General features: G+C 39.0%; 1 protein-coding gene across 2 annotated transcripts in view; it reads left to right on the top strand.

Annotated features, from left to right (window-relative positions):
- LOC133570836 (receptor-type tyrosine-protein phosphatase gamma-like) overlaps positions 1-18,064 on the top strand; it is a 519,637-nt gene that overhangs the window by 416,960 nt on the left and 84,613 nt on the right. For both annotated transcript variants that reach the window (XM_061923573.1, XM_061923574.1), the window contains exons 9-11: positions 4,786-4,970; positions 13,034-13,142; positions 13,216-13,265. In XM_061923573.1, coding sequence (XP_061779557.1) covers positions 4,786-4,970; positions 13,034-13,142; positions 13,216-13,265 — 344 coding nt within the window. The remainder of the gene's footprint in view (positions 1-4,785; positions 4,971-13,033; positions 13,143-13,215; positions 13,266-18,064) is intronic.

Here is an 18,064-nt window from a genome sequence, read left to right as displayed (position 1 = left end):
CGTAAGTAGTAAAACCTTAAAGTCACATCTTAAGTGCACAGGAAGCCAGTGCAGGTGAGCCAGTATAGGCGTAATATGATCAAACTTTCTTGTTCTTGTCAAAAGTCTAGCAGCCGCATTTTGTACCAACTGTAATTTTTTAATGCTAGACATAGGGAGACCCGAAAATAATACGTTACAGTAGTCGAGACGAGACGTAACGAACGCATGAATAATGATCTCAGCGTCGCTAGTGGATAAAATAGAACGAATTTTAGCGATATTACGGGGATGAAAGAAGGCCGTTTTAGTAACACTCTTAATGTGTGACTCAAAGGAGAGAGTTGGGTGGAAGATAATACCCAGATTCTTTACTGATTCGCCTTGTGTAATTGTTTGGTTGTCAAATGTTAAGGTGGTATTATTAAATAAATGTCGGTGTTTAGCAGGACCGATAATCAGCATTTCCGTATGTTCAATATTAAAAGTGCAATTTTCTTTGTGAACACTTTATTTAGCCATTTGATTTATTGTTTTGCTTGTGTATATTTGAGGGCCCCCACATATTTCATTGCTTTTAGTTGTAATATTTAATCGAGTGAAACATTTTGCTAACAGACAAAGTATATTTTGTTATTTGTTTGTTTTATTTAATTTGGAGATTTAAATAGTTTTCATTCCAATTACAATAAAATTAGATATATGAGAAAGACAAGTTTATTGCAATTGAAAGGATATACAAGCATTATTGTTATTGTTATGTACAAACCCCATTTCCATATGAGTTGGGAAATTGTGTTAGATGTAAATATAAATGGAATACAATGATTTGCCAATCCTTTTCAACTCAAATTCAATGGAATGCACTACAAAGACAAGATATTTGATGTTCAAACTCATAATCTTTATTTTTTTTTTTGCAAATAATAATTAACTTAGATTTTCATGGCTGCAACACGTGCCAAAGTAGTTGGGAAAGGGCATGTTCACTACTGTGTTACATGGCCTTTCCTTTTAACAACACTCAGTAAACGTTTGGGAACTGAGGAGACAAATTTTTTAAGCTTCTCAGGTGGAATTATTTCCCATTCTTGCTTGATGTACAGCTTAAGTTGTTCAACAGTCCGGGGGTCTCCGTTGTGGTATTTTAGGCTTCATAATGCGCCACACATTTTCAATGGGAGACAGGTCTGGACTACGGGCAGGCCAGTCTAGTACCCGCACTCTTTTACGTTGATGTAACACGTGGCTTGGCATTGTCTTGCTGAAATAAGCAGGGGCGTCCATGGTAACGTTGCTTGGATGGCAACATAGGTTGCTCCAAAACCTGTATGTACCTTTCAGCATTAATGGCGCCTTCACAGATGTGTAAGTTACCCATGTCTTGGGCACTAATACACCCCCATACCATCACACATGCTGGTTTTTCAACTTTGCGCCTATAAGAATCCGGATGGTGCTTTTCCTCTTTGGTCCGGAGGACACGACGTCCACAGTTTCCACAAACAATTTGAAATGTGGACTCGTCAGACCACAGAACACTTTTCCACTTTGTATCAGTCCATCTTAGATGAGCTCAGGCCCAGCGAAGCCGACGGCGTTTCTGGGTGTTGTTGATAAACGGTTTTCGCCTTGCATAGGAGAGTTTTAACTTGCACTTACAGATGTAGCGACCAACTGTAGTTACTGACAGTGGGTTTCTGAAGTGTTCCTGAGCCCATGTGGTGATATCCTTTACACACTGATGTCGCTTGTTGATGCAGTACAGCCTGAGGGATGGAAGGTCACGGGCTTAGCTGCTTACGTGCAGTGATTTCTCCAGATTCTCTGAACTCTTTGATGATATTACGGACCGTAGATGGTGAAATCCCTAAATTCCTTGCAATATCTGGTTGAGAAAGGTATTTCTTAAACTGTTCAACAATTTGCTCACGCATTTGTTGACAAAGTGGTGACCCTCGCCCCATCCTTGTTTGGGAATGACTGAGCATTTCATGGAATCTACTTTTATACCCAATCATGGCACCCACCTGTTCCCAATTTGCCTGTTCACCTGTGGGATGTTCCAAATAAGTGTTTGATGAGCATTCCTCAACTTTATCAGTATTTATTGCCACCTTTCCCAACTTCTTTGTCACGTGTTGCTGGCATCAAATTCTAAAGTTAATGATTATTTGCAAAAAAAAAAAAATGTTTATCAGTTTGAACATCAAATATGTTGTCTTTGTAGCATATTCAACTGAATATGGGTTGAAAATGATTTGCAAATCATTGTATTCCGTTTATATTTACATCTAACACAATTTCCCAACTCATATGGAAACGGGGTTTGTACAAGCATTATTGTTAATATTATGTATTATCATTACCTCAGTGGTTATTTGGTCTCAGTAAAAGAATGACAATATTGTCGTTTATCAGCAATAATTTATAGGTCAATATAGCGTCAAGCAAAATTGTTATCGGTCCAGGCCTATTTAAGACTTGTTAGCATACATGTAAAAAGACGTGCTAGCATACATGTAATACATAGGAAATGCTAGCATACGTGTTAAGTAGAAATGCGCGCATATATGCAGTGTTGGCGCTAGGAATTTTCAAAATGGGGTCACAGGGACCCATCAAGTCATAAAAATGGGGTCCCACAGTACATTTTTGGGGTCTTACTTTGTTGTAACCGTTTTGAAAACAAATAATAAATGTATGCCTTATCCTGTTGTATCTCACATTCTATAATGTGTTTTTGAAAAAGATTGTCATTAATATTACTTAATTCATTAAAAAAATAATAAAAAAATAAAATAAAATGTATGCACATGTAATTGTATTCAGTTAAAGTACCAATGATTGTCACACACACACTAGGTGTGGTGAAATTTGTCCTCTGCATTTGACCCATCCCCTGTTGTTCACCCCCTGGGAGGTGAGGGGAGCAGTAAGCAGCAGCGGTGCCGCGCCCGAGAATCATTTTTTGGTGATTTAACCCCCAATTCCAACCCTTGATGCTGAGTGCCTAGCAGGGAGGTAATGGGTCCCATTTTTATAGTCTTTGGTATGACTCGGCCGGGGTTTGAACTAGCAACCTACCGATCTCAGGGCGGACACTCTAACCACTAGGCCACTGAGTAGGTTATAAACATTCATTCACTTTCTTCTCTCCTTCATGGATCTAAACTTTACCGCTGCCGGTAGTTTTTTCAAAATTTTTATTTAATAAGTTGTAGGTGTATTTATTTCAGTATAAAAGTGTAAAACGTTTTTTGCTTAGGTCATGAAATGATCAAATCAAATCAAATCAACTTTATTTATAGAGCACATTTAAAACTTACCACAGGGGTAGCCAAAGTGCTGTACAATGAGCAGGTTAAAAGATAAAACGAGTACCGAGCAAACACAACACAACACAAACAGAACACGATAAAAAATAAATAATTAAAATAGAATTAATAAAAACATAAAAACATAAAAACAGGATCACAGCAGGTGTATTATGGGGCGCCATTGCAGGATGGATATCACTCAGTGTTAAAAGCCATGGAATAAAAGTATGTTTTTAAGAGAGATTTAAAAACAGGAAGAGAGGAGGCTTGTCTAACACTCAGGGGTAGGTCGTTCCAGAGCTTGGGAGCAGCAACGGCGAAAGCTCTGTCACCTCTAAGCTTCAGCCTTGAGGTGACAAGATGATAATGGTGTGCCAGGGCATACATACATTATTTATTTAACGCTTAAATCTCTAGAGTCTACATCAACTTCAGATCTATCCGTCAATTTTTTTTATGTTGTTTTTTTGTTTGTTTGTTTTCTGCCCTTTTTTGTCAAAGATAACTATGTTTTTTTATAACAAACACACAAAATATGCAAAATTTTCCACAAAAAAGATTTTCGCGCGGGCTTCCAGAATTGCGCGTCCTTTCTGATTTCAATGCGTAAAAAGACACAAAAAATCTGCGAATGCCAACACTGATATGCATATACGACTTGATTGCATAGGCTACATGGCATCTAGTTCTATTTACTGTATTCTAACTAGTGATATATCTTATCTAATTGTATCTGTAGCATCTAGTTGCATGCTCTTTCTTATCTTAGATTGATGTAAAGAAACTTTTGGAAAATCTAAATAATATCTGCTTATTCCTGCTCCTTCTCAGACATGTTGAATTGCCGTCACGTGATGTTCTTCATTGAAAATGTATCCCAAAGCAACAAACTAAATGTACAAATTGTTTCAAACAATGCATTGATTTTATTTGTCGGATATAATGAAGAATATTCCAGAAGCCACACTTGATAACAATGCCACTTCTTTCTTTAAATGTTCACCACTGACACTGCTGGTAACTTGAATCTGATTTACACCCGCTCACACTTCATCAACACCTTGACTCCTTCTCGCTATTGTTTTTTTGTTTTTTTTGCCCTCGGGTCTTCTGTGACTGATGTATAAAAACATACATATTATTTTTTTCCCCTCATGTGGTCTTTGAGGTGACATGTCGCTATAGTTTTTACTGTCACCTCGCGTTTCAGATGATTGACAGTTTCAGTTAATCATAAAAGGTGACAAGTTGCTGTTGAGCTGCTGAAGAACATCCAACTGTCACAGTGCTCTTCATTTATAATAATAATCATCTACTGCCACCTTGAGGTCAGTGTGTGTGCTCGCCTTCTCTTCCTGCATTTGGAGTATTTTTTGCAACAATGGACGGCTTGTAAATAAAACAACAAAAAACAGCAAATGTGTGGAGTTACTGATGATGAATTGATATTTGATGCATATTTATGATCCTCTTGCTCACCTTTTAGTGTGCAGCAGTGCTCCAGTGAGCATGAAGATCCGCCCGCTCAACCGGACGGCCCTGATGGTAAGCTGGCAGCGCCCCCTGAGCGTGTACCAGCCGCCCATCAGCAGCTATATGGTGTCCTACAGCTGGGTGAAGCGGGACGTGGCCGACGAGGAGACCTTCACTAAGACGGGAGATCAAAGCATGGTGAGCGCATTAATACAAAGTTGTATTTTATACTAATAGCATGCCATATTTTACGGACTATATATTTTTTTTTCCTCAAAACTCGACAGTGCGCCTTATAACCCGGTGCGCCTAATGCAAGGAATAATGTAAGGCTATTCGGTACATGGTGTAATGATAAGTGTGACCACTAAATGGCAGTCAAACATAAGAGATAACTGTAGGCTGCAGTATGATGGCAATATGTCAAGTAAACAACACCAACATTTTAAATGTTCCTTTGAAAATATAGAACATTACACACGACGTTTAAAAATCGATCAAAATGTTTTAGTACGGCTTTGGTAAGCTATGAAGCCGCACCGCTTGAAGGATTGTCGGCGCATTAAACATACGAGTATTATTCTGGTGTGTGTATAAGGTAAGACATATTATCTGGCGTTTTGTTTCGCAATATTATGCAAAAGAAATTTGTCTTACCTTCTGGTACCTGCTGATCTGTATTTAGGATCTGCATAAATCCTGAAAAATTGCACGTGTCCGTGCCGACGCCGTAGTTGATAAGCTTCTTCTTTTTCTCCATCGGCGTGGCGAAGTTGGGAGAGTGGCCGTGCCAGCAATCTGAGGGTTACTGGTTCAATCCCCACCTTCTACCATCCTAGTCACGTCCGTTGTGTCCTTGAGCAAGACACTTCACCCTTGCTCCTGATGGGACTGGTTAGCGCCGTGCATGGCAGCTCCCGCCATCAGTGTGTGAATGTGTGAGTGTATGTGTGTGAATGGGTGAATGTGGAAAATAGTGTCAAAGCGCTTTGAGTTCCTTAAAAAGGTAGTAAAGCGCTATACAAGTACGACCCATTTACCATTTACCATTTACCATCTTCTTGTTATGTGACATTCATCCTCCACTCTTGCCATTTCTTATATAAAGTAGCGTAAAGTTCTTACCTATATCTGTCAGTAAACTCGCCATGAAAGCGCTAAAACAAACCGGTGTAGTGAGTTTATATTATTCACCCAAGGAACTTTAGTTATTAGAGTTCCGGTCGGAAGGTTTTTCCCGGGAAACATTTCCGGTGTTGCTGTTTCCGAATGAGGAGATGCTGCTCCGTTATTGATTGAAGTAAAGTCTGAATGTCATTAAAACAGTTAGCTCCATCTTTTGACACTTCTTCCACTCCCGTCCTTGCACGCTACACCGCTACAACAAATATGACGGGGAGAAGACGCTGCCGAAGGCAAGCCACGTAATTAAGACCGCCCACAAAACGGCGCATCCGGAAGCGACTGTCAAAAAGCGACTTGAAGATGATCTGTAAAACATAATCTCCGCAACAGTTTGACCAAAGAACCACCATTACATGTTATGTAGACCACAAGGAAGTGTTTTCAATTTAGAAAAAAATAATAATAATATGACTCCTTTAATGCGCCTAATATATGAAAAAAGATCAAAAATAGACCATTGATCGGCAGTGCGCCTTATAATCTGGTGCGCCTAAGGTACTTCTGAATTTGGAATAACAGCAATATACTTATAAGTAACACTAGATGGAGCCTGCGTACAATCGGTGGTATTTGTACCACAGTTTGAGAACCACAGAGGTCCTAACTTTTACTCTAATGCTTGCGGACATAAAAGTTGAAGATGTGATATGAGCATCTTCTATTTAATGCCCTTATAATAATTCTAATGTATTGAACGCTCTAAAACCGATCAAATGTCGCTCGAAAAATGTGGAACGAGATAGGTTTACAAACGAAAACCACAGTCTCATGTTTGGTTCTTAATTAATTGGTTTCAGACCTGACTGTGATACATGAATTTCCACAAAGTAGGAATTGTTATTTATATATATTTTTTTATAATGAGAGCATATCTGACTAATGAAAGATTAGGCCTGTGCCGACATTTAATAAGTGAATCAACCGAAAGATACATGACGATGATGTCGGTATCTTTTCCAGCGTCAATAATCGAGCGGCCATTCTTTTGCATCGGTTTCAGCAGCTGCGGGCATTTGTACTACATACACATAAATGTCAATAATGATAACCGTGTAAAACTCCCGATATAACAACACAACAATATGACAACATAACAATATGACTAAATAACACAACAGTATAACAACATAACAATATAATGACATAACAATAATATATCAATATGACAACATAATAATATAACAACATAACATTTTGACGACATAGCAATATAAAAATATGACAATATAATAATAATACGACATTACAGTAGTTTTGCAACATGGATCTGTTGGTGTAAGAAGTGATGACTCAGCATGGAGCTGATGGTTGATATCAAAGCACCCTGTGACCCCACACTGTCACTCACCTGCCTATCAAGTGCACTGACAGCTCCATCTGATAAATCCATACAGCACATTTACATGTCAATCAATATTGTTATCAGCGTATGAGCTTCATGTGAGGGTTTTCTCCATCTGTCAATCATGTTGCACCTGACACATCCTTGCCATCTTTGTTGTAGCTCCTACCAAAGGTGTTGTGTGCGATGCTTATTTTCAAATGTATAGAGCGTCTTTCACAAAAATGATAAACTTGACAATATTAAAAACGTTTTCTATTTATTATTTGAAAGATGATCGGAAATAATTAAACAGTCATCACATATTCAGACTTTTTATTTATTCTTTTGGCCTTGAAAATATTTTTTTCTCTGCAGGAATGCAAGTGAATATAATTGTATAACTAATGTATAATATGACATCCTATTCAATAAGAGTTCTAGGGTTTCCCCTTAATGTGTTTGATCATGGCGTGCTGCCACGGCAAAACAAAAAAAAAGCCCTCTGCACACCTAAAAATGAGGGTTTTTTTTAATGTAAAAACAAATAAAGTAATATAAGAAGTCAGATGCTCTTTTTAACTTTTATTGCCAATCTTATGCGAATTCCAACAAGTATTTCCTCCTTTGCACACATTTCCATGGCATGGTCACAATCCCCTTTCACTTCATGCACGGTGTCTAAGATCATGGGACATCAATAACACACAAACATATACATTTTACACTAGCAGGTATTTACAGTATAAATTGCTATATAGTATATAGCCTATGATGTGTGCACTATTGACAAATGCTGTACCAAAAATGTTGCTTGTCGTTTTTAATAAAGAAAAAGTCACTTAAAGGCATTTGAAAAATTCTCAACAAAGTACATCGTACAATAAACAGCAACAATTTAAAAAATATAGCAAAACGATATTATATAAAAAATAAAAATACTATTTATGTTAATACTAATTAACACATAGATAAATGTGTATATACATTTTTTTAGAATTTTTACAGAAAATACAGGTAAAAGCCAGTAAATTTGAATATTTTGAAAAACTTGATTTATTTCAGTAATTGCATTCAAAAGGTGTAACTTGTACATTATATTTATTCATTGCACACAGACTGATGCATTCAAATGCTTATTTCATTTAATTTTGATGATTTGAAGTGGCAACAAATGAAAATCCAAAATTCCGTGTGTCACAAAATTAGAATATTACTTAAGGCTAATACAAAAAAGGGATTTTTAGAAATGTTGGCCAACTGAAAAGTATGAAAATGAAAAATATGAGCATGTACAATACTCAATACTTGGTTGGAGCTCCTTTTGCCTCAATTACTGCGTTAATGCGGCGTGGCATGGAGTCGATGAGTTTCTGGCACTGCTCAGGTGTTATGAGAGCCCAGGTTGCTCTGATAGTGGCCTTCAACTCTTCTGCGTTTTTGGGTCTGGCATTCTGCATCTTCCTTTTCACAATACCCCACAGATTTTCTATGGGGCTAATGTCAGGGGAGTTGGCGGGCCAATTTAGAACAGAAATACCATGGTCCGTAAACCAGGCACGGGTAGATTTTGCGCTGTGTGCAGGCGCCAAGTCCTGTTGGAACTTGAAATCTCCATCTCCATAGAGCAGGTCAGCAGCAGGAAGCATGAAGTGCTCTAAAACTTGCTGGTAGACGGCTGCGTTGACCCTGGATCTCAGGAAACAGAGTGGACCGACACCAGCAGATGACATGGCACCCCAAACCATCACTGATGGTGGAAACTTTACACTAGACTTCAGGCAACGTGGATCCTGTGCCTCTCCTGTCTTCCTCCAGACTCTGGGACCTCGATTTCATAAGGAAATGCAAAATTTGCATGGTTGGGTGATGGTTTGGGGTGCCATGTCATCTGCTGGTGTCGGTCCACTCTGTTTCCTGAGATCCAGGGTCAACGCAGCCGTCTACCAGCAAGTTTTAGAGCACTTCATGCTTCCTGCTGCTGACCTGCTCTATGGAGATGGAGATTTCAAGTTCCAACAGGACTTGGCGCGTGCACACAGCGCAAAATCTACCCGTGCCTGGTTTACGGACCATGGTATTTCTGTTCTAAATTGGCCTGCCAACTCCCCTGACCTTAGCCCCATAGAAAATCTGTGGGGTATTGTGAAAAGGAAGATGCAGAATGCCAGACCCAAAAACGCAGAAGAGTTGAAGGCCACTATCAGAGCAACCTGGGCTCTCATAACACCTGAGCAGTGCCAGAAACTCATCGACTCCATGCCACGCCGCATTAACGCAGTAATTGAGGCAAAAGGAGCTCCAACCAAGTATTGAGTATTGTACATGCTCATATTTGTCATTTTCATACTTTTCAGTTGGCCAACATTTCTAAAAATCCCTTTTTTGTATTAGCCTTAAGTAATATTCTAATTTTGTGACACACGGAATTTTGGATTTTCATTTGTTGCCACTTCCAATCATCAAAATTAAATGAAATAAACATTTGAATGCATCAGTCTGTGTGCAATGAATAAATATAATGTACAAGTTACACCTTTTGAATGCAATTACTGAAATAAATCAAGTTTTTCAAAATATTCTAATTTACTGGCTTTTACCTGTATATGTATCATACAAGATTATGCAAATTATATGATGATGTCATGATGACCACGCCCAATGACACTCCCCTACTGCCATCGATATCTTGGCAATTTGGGGGAAACCCTGGGTCCTATTCTCCCATTAGCGCTAAAATGTTTGCGCTTGAGGTTATGTATTATTCTTCCTATTGTCCAATCCAGCCTGCAGACACAACCACCCTGTGTAAGTTAGTGAATAAAGGCGGGCTCATTACTAAAGTGTCCTTCATTGAACACCTTTGTCAATATAAACACAATGGTTGTACGGTATACCGGTATTAATAAAGTACTGTAGTACTAATGAATTAAAAACAATACTATAATACCTTTGAAAAATACCAGTACTTTTTTTTTTTCATCCGCATGCTGCAGCGGCGATGTACAGAGCCAAGTTGCATGATGTTAAGTGTGTCAGCACGCACACACAGAGCCGAGAGCTTGGAGAGGAAGAATGGCAACAAACAGCAATTCTACCGGTGAATAAAAAGGATGCGTGAAGCGCAATTTGAAGGTATTTGATAAAAATGACGCTTTAAACTCGGAAGCACAGTGCTGCTTTAAAACATGCCTCGCCAAAGAAGGCATCATTAAAATATTACAATCTTTGCTTCATACTTAGCTGAACAATTAAATAACAAGCAGGCAGATCAACAGGTAATGTAGCTAAGTACCGTATTTTTCGGACTATAAGTCGCAGTTTTTTCATAGTTTGGCCGGGGGTGTGACTTATACTCAGGAGCAACTTATGTGTGAAATGATTAACACATTACCGTAAAATATCAAATAATATTATTCAGCTCACTCACGTAAGAGACTAGACGTATAAGATTTCATGGGATTTAGTGATTAGGAGTGACAGATTGTTTGGTAAACGTATAGCATGTTCTATATGTTATAGTTATTTGAATGACTCTTACCATAATATGTTACGTTAACATACCAGTTGGTTATTTATGCCTCATATAACGTACACTTATTCAGCCTGTTGTTCACTATTCTTTATTTACTTTAAATTGCCTTTCAAATGTCTATTCTTGGTGTTGGGTTTTATCAAATAAATTTCCCCCAAAAATGCGACTTATACTCCAGTGTGACTTATATATGTTTTTGCTTTTTTTTTTCACAAAAGCTAAAACTAATGAAAAGAGTTCTGAAAGCTGGAGTTTGTCCATTCAGACTCGCCAGAGTTTGAATGTTCCTCACTAATGCTGCTAAATGAAAGTCAGTAAACGTCATCTAAAAACATGCTGAGCTAATATCATTGTTTTACAAAAAAAAGTTTGTGTTTTGTGCTAAAATAATTGGTGCTAATTGCATTAGCATTTCATGCTAACCAAATATATCCAAGTTTGGTTAGTGTAACAACCATCACTACCATGTTAGCCTGCATTTTTGTACATGTAGTAATACACATAATATTATTAGTAGTACTATATGGTCTTATGATGTAGGTGAAGACTCTACTGTACTAATTCTTAATATTATATGTGGTATTATTAGTAGTATCAATCAATCAATCAATCTTTATTTATATAGCCCTAAATCACAAGTGTCTCAAAGGGCTGCACAAGCCACAACGACATCCTCGGTACAAAGCCCACATACGGGCAAGGAAAAACTCACCCCAGTGGGACGTCGATGTGAATGACTATGAGAAACCTTGGAGAGGACCGCATATGTGGGTAACCCCCCCCCTCTAGGGGAGACCGAAAGCAATGGATGTCGAGTGGGTCTGACATAATATTGTGAGAGTCCAGTCCATAGTGGATCCAACATAATAGTAAGAGTCCAGTCCATAGTGGGGCCAGCAGGACACCATCCCGAGCGGAGACGGGTCAGCAGCGCAGAGATGTTCCCAGCCGATGCCCAGGCGAGCGGTCCACCCCGGGTCCCGACTCTGGACAGCCAGCACTTCATCCATGGCCACCGGACCTGTGCCCCCCCCCCCCCCCCCCCCCCCCTCAAGGAAAAGGGGAGCAGAGGAAAAAAGAAAAGAAACGGCAGATCAACTGGTCTAACAGGGGGGCTATTTAAAGGCTAGAGTATACAAATGAGTTTTAAGATGGGACTTAAATGCTTCTACTGAGGTAGCATCTCTAATTGTTACCGGGAGGGCATTCCATAGTACTGGAGCCCGAATAGAAAACGCTCTATAGCCCGCAGACTTTTTTTGGGCTCTGGGAATCACTAATAAGCCAGAGTTCTTTGAACGCAGATTTCTTGCCGGGACATATGGTACAATGCAATCGACAGTACTACTGCTCTTAAAATGTTAGCATCTTTAATGTACAAAATGTATCAAAGTACTTATTTTTTTCTGAATATCTATTGGAGAATTGCCTGCCAGCAGTTTAATGATTGATTTAAAAAACATTAAAACTGTTTACACAAAAGCCAAAACAGACGAATAGTTAAAATGAAGGTGGCGTTGCGCTAATGACCTAAATGTGGTGTAGGTTCACTCATGTGTGGAGTCTGAGGGAGGAAGATTAGACGAGCCACAAAAGCAGCTTATATAATATTATATATATAATATTTATATAATAGTGTGATATGTGTGTCTTCAACTTGTGTTTTATGTGGAGGAAACACATGGGACACGTTGTGGAACTTGGAAATGAAGGCTGAACAGACTGTGATGAAAACTGATAAAGTGAAGCTGACCTCATTTTGATAAGAAGACTAATATTATTTTTTAAACTTGTATTGAACTTTTCCTGCAGCTTTGCCTGCTTAGCAACCCCACACTTGTCTGTTGACAGCTTTTTTTCTTCTTTTTCAGACCAGGGATTGCAGTGAATTGTGTCTTTGCTTTCACTGTCTTTAATTAATTTAGTGTGATTGTACATTTATAGCTCAGACACTTCATTCCGCTGTCAGTGTTGATCCATTAATGTCACTTCTTTCAAGTACTCCCTCGCTGTCACTTCCCCTTATTATGCTCTCTTGATATCCATTTCACGTCTGCACACCTTTTATCTCAATTGTCCTGGAGAAATACAAGCTGCTTTTTCAACTGCCGCCTTGTCGTCAAGCGATTCAAACTAAGGACTAAATGTTTTGGACACACTTCATCAATCAGCAGGAATTCATCATCATGTTAGATCAAATGTTTGGGTTTTTTCTTGCAGAAAGCGGTCATCACTAACGTGTCGCCAGATGTGCTGTACTTGTTCCGAGTGCAGGCAGTCTGCCAACACGACCTACGCAGCGACTTCAGCCAAACTCTGCTCTTCAGAGGTAGCTTTTTATCATTTAATCCTACCTTTAATACATCGTAGGTGCATCATTCATCCTCTTCTTTCAATTCTAGCAAATACCACAAGAATATTTGAAGGTTCTCGTATTGTAAAGACTGGAATGGTAAGTAGAACACTAAATTGTTGTCTTATTATTGTTGTCATCATCATATGTTGCAGTACCACACATAAGTCAGTACAATAAATTGTAAACCCCCCCCAAAAAATTTGAAAACTAACCCATAAAAAGCCCTAAAAATATATATTTTTTAAATTCTAAACTAGTGTTGTCACTATACAACTTTTTCCTTTGAGTATTGGCCATTGCCGGTATTAAAGGGGAACATTATCACCAGACCTATGTAAGCGTCAATATATACCTTGATATTGCAGAAAAAAAACCATATATTTTTTTAACCGTTTTTTGAACTCTAAATGGGTGAATTTTGGCGAATTAAACGCCTTTCTATTATTCGCTCTCGGAGCGATGACGTCACAAACACATTACAAACACCGAGTCAAATCAGCTCTGTTATTTTCCGTTTTTTTCGACTGTTTTCCGTACCTTGGAGACATCATGCCTCGTCGGTGTGTTGTCGGAGGGTGTAACGACACGAACAGGGACGGATTCAAGTTGCACCAGTGGCCCAAAGATGCCAAAGTGGCAAGAAATTGGACGTTTGTTCCGCACACTTTACCGACGAAAGCTATGCTACGACAGAGATGGCAAGAATGTGTGGATATCCTGCGACACTCAAAGCAGATGCATTTCCAACTGGCCTGGACAGATCAGCTTTCAGGAAAAGAGAGCGGATGAGGGTATGTCTACAGAATATATTAATTGATGAAAATTGGGCTGTCTGCACTCTCAAAGTGCATGTTGTTGCCAAATGTATTTCATATGCTGTAAACCTAGTTCATAGTTGTTAGTTTCCTTTAATGCCAAACAAACACATACCAATCGTTGCTTAGAAGGCGATCGCCGAATTCGTCCTCGCTTTCTCCCGTGTCGCTGGCTGTCGTGTCGTTTTCGTCGGTTTCGCTTGCATACGGTTCAAACCGATATGGCTCAATAGCTTCAGTTTCTTCTTCAATTTCGTTTTCGCCACCTGCCTCCACACTACAACCATCCGTTTCAATACATGCGTAATCTGTTGAATCGCTTAAACCGCTGAAATCCGAGTCTGAATCCAAGCTAATGTCGCTATACCTTGCCGTTCTAACCGCCATGTTTGTTTGTATTGGCATCAATGTGTGACGTCACAGGAAAATGGACGGGTGTGTATATAACGATGGTTAAAATCAGGCACTTTGAAGCTTTTTTTAGGGATATTGCGTGATGAGTAAAATTTTGAAAAAAACTTCGACAAATAAAATAAGCCACTGGGAACTGATTTTTAATGGTTTTAACCCTTCTGAAATTGTGATAATGTTCCCCTTTAATGCAATGTTATGTCAGCGGAATCATACATACTTAGTTAATTAAACAGATAACAATAGTAGTTATGAAACACGTTTCAATTCTCTTCAAGCCAGACAATATTTTTGGTACAATTTTTACTCGACATGTTTAAAATGTCATCTGCAGTCTTCTTCAAAAGGGTCAGCTGACCACTGTGGTGTGTCGCCTATCAACTGTTCTTAAAGGCTTGGCCAACCAGGCAGACCTTTCAAGTCTACCTGGTTGGCTCCCCTCTGCCCTCTGACTAGAAGAAAATTAAAAAGTATATGAGCAAGAAGACATAATGATCCTTTTTGAGTAGCTATGAAAAACACTAACCTATTTATTATTAACCCTCTGGAATTGACTTATGCTGTCTTGAAGACAACCTTTACACTGCAGGCCAAAGTGGACTAAATCTGATTTTTTTTGTCCAGCCGACTGTTAACACTGCAAGTAAAATGTGATCTTTATCATTCCAGCATAAATGCGCCCAGGCCGAAATGTGGCCCCAATGTGGCCTTGACGTCACTTGCATGCACAGTCCGATAAAGTGAAAACAAAGGAAGTTGACTGGATTCCGTAAATGAACAAGGAAGTCGTTTACTACAAAATAAAATATATACCGCCACACCTTAAAAATTACCGTGTTTTTTACGAGAAAAGACATTAAAGTAATATAATGTATGAATGAATATACTGTATATACAATAGTTTTATATATTTGGGAGGGTTCTAATCTTTTCATGGCTGTTAAGCAGAGGAGGCACGGACGTCAGCGTGGATCTATGTTAGCTTAACATGCAAATACGCCGCAGTGTCAATTCCGGTCCTTTAACAATCACTATTTCTTCAGAATCAGAATATACACTACCGTTCAAAAGTTTGGGGTCACATTGAAATGTCCTTATTTCTGAAGGAAATGCACTGTACTTTTCAATGAAGATAACTTTAAACTAGTCTTAACTTTAAAGAAATACACTCTATACATTGCTAATGTGGTAAATGACTATTCTAGCTGCAAATGTCTGGTTTTTGGTGCAATATCTACATAGGTGTATAGAGGCCCATTTCCAGCAACTATCACTCCAGTGTTCTAATGGTACAATGTGTTTGCTCATTGGCTTAGAAGGCTAATTGATGAATAGAAAACCATTGTGCCATCATGTTCACACATCTGAAAACAGTTTAGCTCGTTACAGAAGCTACAAAACTGACCTTCCTTTGAGCAGATTGAGTTTCTGGAGCAGAAAAAGAGAACTTTCATCTGAAACTCGACAGTCTATTCTTGTTCTTAGAAATGAAGGCTATTCCATGCGAGAAATTGCTAAGAAATTGAAGATTTCCTCCAACGGTGTGTACTACTCCCTTCAGAGGACAGCACAAACAGGCTCTAACCAGAGTAGAAAAAGAAGTGGGAGGCCGCGTTGCACAACTGAGCAAGAAGATAAGTACATTAGAGTCTCTAGTTTGAGAAACAGACGCCTCACAGGTCCCCAACTGGCATCTTCATTAAATAGTACCCAGTGTCAACATCTACAGTGAAGAGGCGACTGCGGGATTCTGGGCTTCATGGCAGAGTGGCAAAGAAAAAGCCATATCTGAGACTGGCCAATAAAAGAAAAAGATTAAGATGGGCAAAAGAACACAGACATTGGACAGAGGAAGACTGGAAAAAAGTGTTGTGGATGGATGAATCCAAGTTTGAGGTGTTTGGATCACAAAGAAGAACGTTTGTGAGATGCAGAACAACTGAAAAGATGCTGGAAGAATGCCTGACGCCATCTGTTAAGCATGGTGGAGGTCATGTGATGGTCTGGGGTTGCTTTGGTGCTGGTAAGGTGGGAGATTTGTACAGAGTAAAAGGGATTCTGAATAAGGAAGGCTATCACTCCATTTTGCAACGCCATGCCATACCCAGTGGACAGCGCTTGATTGGAGCTAATTTCATCCTACAACAGGACAATGACCCAAAACACACCTCCAAATTGTGCAAGAACCTTTTAGAGAAGAAGCAGGCGGCTGGTATTCTATCGGTAATGGAGTGGCCAGCGCAGTCACCAGATCTGAACCCCATTGAGCTGTTGTGGGAGCAGCTTGACCGTATGGTACGCAAGAAGTGCCCATCCAACCAATCCAACTTGTGGGAGCTGCTTCTAGAAGCGCGGGGTGCAATTTCTCCAGATTACCTCAACAAATTAACAGCTAGAATGCCAAAGGTCTGCAATGCTGTAATTTTTGCAAATGGAGGATTCTTTGACAAAAGCAAAGTTTGATGTAAAAAAAATCTTATTTCAAATACAAATCATTATTTCTAACCTTGTCAATGTCTTGACTCTATTTTCTATTCATTTCACAACGTATGGTGGTGAATAAGTGTGACTTTTCATGGAAAACACAAAATTGTTTGGGTGACCCCAAACTTTTGAACGGTAGTGTATATTCAGATTTTATAATAGCCTATTGTTTGCACACTATTGACTAGTGATGCACTGAAAATTCGGCTGTCGAAAGAAGACTTTGCTCACCGAAACCTAAAGTTGTGATGAAGTATCCACTTCAACTATCGGGCTGCATCTTTCCCAGCGCACTCTAATGACGTAGCTCGGCCAAAGCTGACAAAAAAGTCGCATTCAGGTCACATTGCTGTTTAGTGGGAAAGTCACATTTGAAATGATCAGATTTTAATTGGATTTGGACTGCTTCATGATGTGGCCTGAATTTGATGCAAAAAGATTAGATTTGAAGCACTTTGGAGCATTTAGACTGGCAAAAAAAATCAGATCCGTGTCACTTTGTGTGTATCTTTTCTTCTCTTCTTTTACATTTTTTTTGTATAGCATTTTGTGTTTGCTACTTGCCTGTGTATGAAAAGTTCTATATAAATTAAGTTTGATTTGGTTTGACTTTAGGGGGGGGGGGGGAATCATTTGTGCAGTGTAAACTGGGTCTAAGTTGAAGTGGCATGGTCATTGTTTTTTGACGACACCTAGTGGCCACAATAATTCATGAAGTTAAGATGCAATTGGTTGAATTGATGCGGACACTTTGTATGTGTAAGTAATATGCAACTATTATTATTTAATACTTGTTCATATTGACAAATGTGCTGTTTTAGACTGCAATATTGTTCAATGAAAGACACTTATTATGTATGTCTAGCTTGTGTGCCATTATGTGCTTAGCTGCTGTGTAGCTGATAGCTTCTAGTAGCCTATATAGCCTACCATATTTACCTTTTGTAAATGATTTGAGTAAAATAGAAGAAAATACCAACTATGTTCTTATTGGAGGACATTTAGATGTTAACTGGGTGTCCAGCTTTGCACAAGTAAACACGCTGCAGGACTGCTTGTATCGGACATGATATCACACTTTTTACATGCAAGCACATCATCACATACTTGCTTTTCCAAGTGGAGAAACCCTTTCGCTTAACCTTATATTATAGCTCTCATACCGTATTTTTCGGACTATAAGTC

Source organism: Nerophis lumbriciformis, linkage group LG28 (assembly GCF_033978685.3).
Source record: "Nerophis lumbriciformis linkage group LG28, RoL_Nlum_v2.1, whole genome shotgun sequence".
NCBI lineage: Eukaryota > Metazoa > Chordata > Actinopteri > Syngnathiformes > Syngnathidae > Nerophis > Nerophis lumbriciformis.
The sequence above is the reverse complement of the archived record's forward strand: the minus strand, read 5'-3'. Positions and strand labels throughout refer to the sequence as shown.